This window comes from Rhineura floridana, chromosome 5 (genome assembly GCF_030035675.1).
Source record: "Rhineura floridana isolate rRhiFlo1 chromosome 5, rRhiFlo1.hap2, whole genome shotgun sequence".
NCBI classification, from domain to species: domain Eukaryota; kingdom Metazoa; phylum Chordata; class Lepidosauria; order Squamata; family Rhineuridae; genus Rhineura; species Rhineura floridana.
Genome location: NC_084484.1, coordinates 160,504,951 through 160,512,404, shown reverse-complemented (window position 1 = coordinate 160,512,404; position 7,454 = coordinate 160,504,951). Strand labels below are relative to the sequence as shown.

General features: G+C 43.5%; 1 protein-coding gene across 1 annotated transcript in view; it reads left to right on the top strand.

The window, feature by feature from the left end:
* The first annotated feature begins 1,194 nt into the window (after positions 1 to 1,194).
* CUL5 (cullin 5) overlaps positions 1,195 to 7,454 on the top strand; it is a 57,983-nt gene continuing 51,723 nt past the window's right edge. Inside the window, exon 1 of the mRNA XM_061628663.1 lies at positions 1,195 to 1,633. Coding sequence (XP_061484647.1) covers positions 1,610 to 1,633 — 24 coding nt within the window. The 5' untranslated portion in view covers positions 1,195 to 1,609. The remainder of the gene's footprint in view (positions 1,634 to 7,454) is intronic.

Sequence of the window (7,454 nt, the reverse complement as noted above, 5' to 3'; positions counted from 1 at the left end):
TGTATTTGCAAGGATGTAGGGAGCTGTATTCACTCCGTTTCCACTGCACCCCCCCCAAAAAAAATTGAATCACTTTTGCCTCAATCCAAATGTCAGGGCTTGTACCTGGTAGAGGGGCTTTTGCGTTCAAGCCATATGAATGTAAAAAAATGGGCACTCCGTAATGATTCCTTAAAAAATGCTCTGCCAATTTGGATGGATTTAAAAGAGGATAAGATAAATTCATTGAGGGAAAGGCTATCAATGGCTACTAGCCATAGGTGGAGGCAGTATGCTTCCAAATATCAGTTGCTGGACACCGCAGGAGGGCAGATTGCTTTTTGCACTCAGGTCATGGTTGTGGGTTTGCCATGGTTGGCCACTGTGACAACAGGGCTCTGGACTAGATGGGCCATTGGCCTGATCCAGCAGGCTCTTCTTATGTACCAACGAACTCCACTTGAGCAGCCTGATGCTCTACTCCAGAGCACAGTCTAAGCAGGCACCTGATGCAGCCATCTTGCTAAAAGCTAAACAGGTCTGGGTCTGGTCAGTGGTGCCTGGATGGGAGACCATGTACACTGCCTTGATATCCATGACAGAAGGTTGGATATGCAATGTACTAAATAAATAAAAAGAACATATTCACACAACTGCTTATCATATGTTGACTGAAACCAGAGAAGCAAAAGGAATAAACCCACAAAATCATTGTGCAGGGAAATATCTTGCATTGATTTTATGCCCGTTCAGCTGTCATGGCTTCCCCCTCCTCAGGGAATCCTGAGAATTGTTGCTCTCTCTCTCTGTGTGTGTGTGTGTGTGTGACAGAGAGAGAGAGAGAGAGAGAGAGATTATAATTCTTTTAGACGGGATCATCAAGCCTCCTCCCACTACTACAGCTCCCAAGATTCCCTGAGAAGAGGGACTATGACAATTACACAGAGCTTGGAAAAGTTACTTTTTTGAACTACAACTCCCATCAGCCCCAGCCAACATGGTCACTGGACTGGGCTGATGGGAGTTGTAGTTCAAAAAAGTAACTTTTCCAAGCTCTACAATTACACCAGTTTAAGTCGGTAGCTTAGATGTCACAGACTGGTATAGAAAGGCTCGTCCGACCACGAGGAACATCGCTGGGCGGAGTTTTCGAGGCTCACTCTGAGGTGAAGGTGAAGGGGAGAAACGCGGCCTCCGCCCGGCAGAGGTCACTGTGGGCTGAAGCCGCCCCACTCTTCCCTTTCCGCGGCGGGCAATCCGGCTCGTCAGCGCCGCATCATGTGGGCTCGCCCAGCCCCTCGCGCTGAGCCGGGCCGCTGCCACCAAAGCCCAGAGTCTCCCCTTCTCTGGGTTGGTTCCGCCTTGAGGCGCTGAGAGCAGCAGCCGAGGCGGGCAGGCAGGCAGGCAGGAAGAGAGGGAGGGAGAAACAGCCACCGGCCGGCTGAGTGTCGGACAACCTGGAGAACATCGAGTCGAGCCTCTCCTCACGCTTCCGTCCCGCTCAGGGCGGCCGAGACCATGTAAAGCGAGAGTGGCCCCAGCCCGAAGACCAGACCCGAAAAGGGGAGGCAGCTGTCGCCGCCTTGAGAAGGCCCCGCCGTGTGCCCGTTTGTGTGTGTTGGGGGGGAACATGGCGACGTCTAATCTGTTAAAGGTGAGAGAGGCAATCCTCGCCTGGCCTGGCCTGGCCTGGCTGCCCGCCTGCCTAAGGAGATCTCCAGGCTTGGGGGTGGGATGATATGTGGAGAGGAGGTGCCTGGCTGATAAGGAGGAGTAGAACAGGGAGGGAAATGAGGAGGGAGAAGCGGGGTACGGCAGGAGGAAGGAATGGAAGGGTTGGTGGTTGTGTGTACTATAAAGAGAGACGTTTTTTAAAGCATCAAACAGCACTTCAGGCAAGTTTGCTTTGGATCTTGGAAGGATGCAGTTAACCACTAAAATTGGTTTGCTTATTACAGGGGCTTAGCAAAGGAAGGGATATTCTTGTAGCAAAACGTTTTGGCTTCTGCCTTCACATCTGTGAGACTTTCTGTCTGATACATGAGGTAGGGTTACATGATAAAATGAGGTGGATGCAGAAAGAGAGTTATACAAACCTAAAGACTGGAAGTGGGGACTGTAGGGTTAAGATGATTGAAAGTGTAACAGACTCAAGGCTGTTTCATGCCATATCTTGGTTTTTTAAAAGGCTAGAATAAAACACATTGTCTTTTGTTTGTGCGTGAGGACACACACACATGTTTTGTATGGTGAGGAGAAGATTATGTTCCTTCTTCAAGGCTTGTCTCGATTACAGCCCCTGTGCCTTGCTGAGTGGAGTCAGGGGAAGGAACTGTGTTTGCGGAAAATGAGAGGGAGGTGGATTATCCCCTTACTCCCAATACAGAGGTCCCGAATGCATTCTCTTCCCCTGCCCGCATCCTGACTCCCACCAAGGATTTTCTCTGGGCCTTGTGCAGGACAACTTCCCAGTGGAGTTTGACACACAAATCAGATTTGTTCCCCTTTCTCTGTTTGTTGCCCTTAATCAGACTGCCTTCTTGAGATGCCTGTCTTTAGGACTACGTCTGCTTTCCTGTTGCTATCTTTGTAAAATCATCCTCTCATTGTACTCCCATGTGTACTGCAAGATCTGGTTTGCTTTTGCTTTTCACACTAGTTAGTACTAATGTGAATTAGTCCCTGCTTCTTTTAGAAATATGCACGGAAAAGGATGATGAAATAATACACACTTTAATGCACTCTTACACTTCATATATTGGATACTTTCATATCTTGCATTAATTAACCTAGAAATGGGGGATGGGGTAGCTGCAGAATGTACTTAGGTATAATTCAGGGCGTCAGAAGGATGGGAAGTGGGGTGAACGTTTGTATGTTTGAGAGCATGAAAGAGAAATGGGCACTGAGTATTGTGGTAATTGAGATGAGGATCTTAGTGGTTGAGAAAAAGAAATTTTTTTAAAAGGAGTAAAACAGTCAAAAGGAAATAAGAAAAGTTGGTGGTGGGAATGAGTATTTGGGGAAAGAGTATACGCTTAAGGCATACAGTAGCAGCTTGTGTGCATGCAGCTAAAGGAAGCCACAGACTTGAACTTACAAGATCTGAACAGTGTGGTTTATAACAGATGCTGTTGGAGGTCGCTGATTCATAGGGTTGCCATAAGTCGAAATCAACTTGAAGGCACATAACAACAAAGCCAATGTGGGGCCCTCCCAATGTTATGAACTCTCATCAGCCCCAGCAAGCATGGCCAGTGGTCTGCAATTGTAGTAGACTCAACAACATCTGGAGTGCACTGTGTTGGCCACTCCTGGTGTATAGCAGTGTAGCCTTGGTGTATAGCAGTGTAGCAGTATAGCCTTGGTCGCTCTGGTAGATGATTTGAGGAGGGCATTAGATAGGGGAGAATCCACCTTTCTTGTCCTCCTCGATCTCTCAGCGGCTTTTGATACTGTCGACCACAGTATCCTTCTGCTTCGCCTGGAGGGATTGGGAATTGGAGGCACTGTATTACAGTGGTTCCATTCCTTTCTCTCCGACAGGTACCAACAGGTAGTGTTGGGGGAGGAGGTATCAGACCCTTGGCCTCTCAATTGTGGTGTGCCACAGGGCTCTGTCCTCTCTCCCATGCTATTTAACATCTATATGAAGCCGCTGGGGGCAATCATCAGGAGATTTGGGCTGCAGTGTCATCAATATGCGGATGACACTCAGCTCTATCTCTCGTTTAAATCTTCACCAGAGTTGGCTGTGGAGACCTTGTCCTAGTGCCTGGAATCCGTGAGTGGATGGATGCAAGTTAGATGTTCCAACAAGGGACATCTTTCAAACCCTATTTACACCTTTAAAGGTGTAAAACAGGGTTGCCCTTTAGCGCCCCTGTTATTTGATATTTACATTAACGATGTTGTATCCAAGCTAGCTCCTATTGTGTCGCACCCTCCAAGGTTAGCTGGAACTCCGCGCTTTCTATTATTATACGCGGACGACATAGCTTTAATGTCTAGGACTCCCATCGGCTTAAAGCGTTTACTAGCCGCATTAACATCTTTCTGTTCTTCAGAATTTTTAACCATAAATCATGCAAAAACGAAAGTTATAGTCTTCTCCAAAAAGAAAACAAAACATCTCTGGCGTATTAATGGCCAGGCAGTTGAGCAGGTAAATAATTATAAATATCTAGGCATAACTTTTCAAGCCTCGGGATCCTTTCGGCTGCAGACTGGTGTAGCCGCTTTAAATGCAAAAAGATCTATGAAGGCATTAATGACCTTTTTCTATCAGAGAGGTGTCCAATCCTTCCCATCAGTTGTTAAAATATTTATGGCTAAAATTATTCCCCAATTGCTATACGGTTCTCAAATTTTCATCTCTGAGAAATTTTCGGCTCTGGAATCTATTCAAAACACTTTTATGAGAGCTGTTTTAGCTGTTTCTACCTGTATACCTAGTTTTATTTTGAGACTAGAAACGGGATTGCAATCTGTTGAATCACGCATTTGGGCCCTTTAAAATAAATGCGTGGTTAAAACTGATTTTTGAGCCAAAAGGTCTTTCCCCTTTTATTTTAGTCGATGATTTTAATTCAATATGGGAAAAGCAGATTTTAGATAAAATAGCTAATTTGGGCTTCTCTGTCCCGATAATTCTAAAAATGGGCCTTGACACAGCCCGAGTGGTCATCCGGCAACGCATCAAAGACATAGATTTCCAACACCATTTGATGCTTGTAAGAAAACATAGGTACAATCCTAGATGTTTTTCTCCCATGCCCTATCTAACGGATTTGACACTCCCTAAGTATCGAAGGGCTTTTACTCTGGTGAGGACGAATACTCTCCCCTCTGCCCTTTTAGAGGGCAAGTTTAATAAAGTCCCATACAGTGATAGAATTTGCCCTTGTGGCGAAGGTGAAACTGAAACCAATGTGCATGTTCTATTGAGATGCCCTTTTTATCGTGATCTAAGGCAACAGCTAATTTCCCCTATTTTAATTTCCTTCCCAGGTAGACCAGAATCCTTTTATGCTGATTATTTATTGGGAGATTACTCTCCACAAGTTACATATAAAGTCGCCAAATATATTGCGGCTTCTATTTCTTGTAGGAAGGTACAGGTCAAATGCTTGTAAAATCTTGATTGGATGTACTATTTCTAAATTGTATTGCATTTTATTGGATTTTATTTTTTGTATTCTATGTATCTGGTCAATGACTGAAATAAATTATTGTTGTTGTAGTGGATGGATGGGAAGGAACAAGCTGAAGTTGAACCCTGATAAGACCAAGGTACTACTTGTGGGGGACAAGAGAAGGTTGGGCGACATTGACCTGAAGTTCAACGGGGTGAGTCTACCCCTAAAGGACCAGGTCCTCAGCCTTGGGGTTGTGCTTGATTCCAGGCTGTCCATGGAGGCTCAGATTTCGGCAGTGAGCCGGGCAGCCTGGTACCAACTACACCTCATACGAAGGCTGCAACCCTACCTTCCTGTTCACCAGCTCCCACTAGTGGTACACGCCCTGGTCACCTCTCGTTTGGACTACTGTAATGCGCTCTACGTGGGGTTACCCTTGAAAACGGTCCGGAAATTACAACTGATACAAAATGCGGCGGCTCGACTACTTACGAATAGTCGCCGCCGAGATCACATCACACCAGCGTTGTTCGACCTACACTGGCTACCAGTTGTTTTCCGAGCCCAATTCAAGGTGTTGGTATTGACCTTTAAATCCCTACACGGTTTTGGTCCAGTTTATCTCACGGAGCGCCTTCAACGCCACCAATTATGCCGCCCGACAAGATCGGCCACACAGGGCCTTCTCTCAATCCCGCCAACAAAAACAGCCGGATTGGCGGGTACTAGAGAGAGGGCATTCTCAGTGGCGGCCCCCACTCTTTGGAACTCCCTCCCACAAGATCTCCGGCACGCCTCTTCCCTAAATGTGTTTCGGAAAGCCTTAAAGACCTGGCTCTTTCAGCAGGCCTTCGGGGTATCCGGGGAGGGTTAATTGTTATAACTGTAATGCCTCCTGCCCAGTTTTAATATTGTTGCTGCAGATGTATTGTTTTTATATTGTATTATTATATTTTATCAATTGTATTCTAACAAATTTGTAAGTCACCTAGAGTGGCCATCGGCCAGATAGGCGACGAAGAAATTAAATTTATTATTATTATTTTTAGCATTAATTGAGGATAGAACTGGAGAAATAATCCATTGCAGATTTCTGCCCCCTCTCCCCGTCTTCTGCATGGCTGACCTCTTAAATTTGATGTTGGTTCCCAAAATCTGAAACTGAAATATAGAAATTTGAAATGTTTTGCATTCCTGATAGGTATTGTAACAAATCATCATTTAATTCACTGTGGTCAGGTATTGTATATTAATTGGGTTGGCACTAGGTTTTTCCATTATCCTCTTTCTAGTCTTCCTTATTCATAAAGCAAGTGCTGTATGTTACATATAAGGCAAACACAATCCTATTCATGTGGGTGTGTGAATAATGAAAATTGATATCTACTGAACTTGCTTTTAAGCCAAACGGCAAGTGGTAAGAGAATGTAGACAAATGGGTATATTTTATTTATTTATAAGATATTTAAACTGCTTAAGATAATTAAATTCTCTAGGCAGTTTACATAAAAGCAATAAAAATCCAACAACATTTCATCAAATTTCTTAAAAATTAGATAAAAATAAAACACAACTGTAACATCACACATAAAACTATTTTGCTATAGCAAAATAAACATACATAGCAAAATAAAATACTTTGCTATTGTTTCTTTGCAGTTGAGTACTAGTACTACCTACCTGCAAAATGGGTAAATTGAAGCCATTGAAACTGTAACTGACCGTGTTGCTGTCAAATGATAGATTGAGGGAGGACAACATACTTCATTTTCTACTTCTGTTTAAGCTAATGAAACTTTTTAAAATTACTGTAATTCTTAATTTTAAAGACAAAGCATATTGTTGTGAAAGCTGATCTGTGCCTTTTTCCTGTACAACATGTTTGACCTGATCAAGATATTCATAATATTTGCATAAATAAATGCCATTTATCCTGTGGAGAATTCAGATACTTGAGAGTTTTATATATAATCAGAATGGACTTTTTCAATTTACACTGCTTTTTCCATTAATTAAAATTGTAAAAGGGATTTATGTTTTGCCCTTGTGGTGTTAAATTGTAGGCATGTATAACTAACACGAGGGGATACAAAATAGTGCCCATGTGGAAGTACACTGTTTTCTTCTTGAAATTATACCCTGAAAACATTTCCAACCTTAAAATTAAGCAAACCTTAGATCAAGCAGGTTGAAATATTTATACTTTTGATCCTAATATAGGACTGGGATTATGAAGTAAAATATGAGGTTGGTTTTGGAAAGAGACACCTCAGGAGTCTTCCAAGAAATATATTTATTAGTGATCTGGTGATACCAAATTGGAATGGCAGGAGTGCT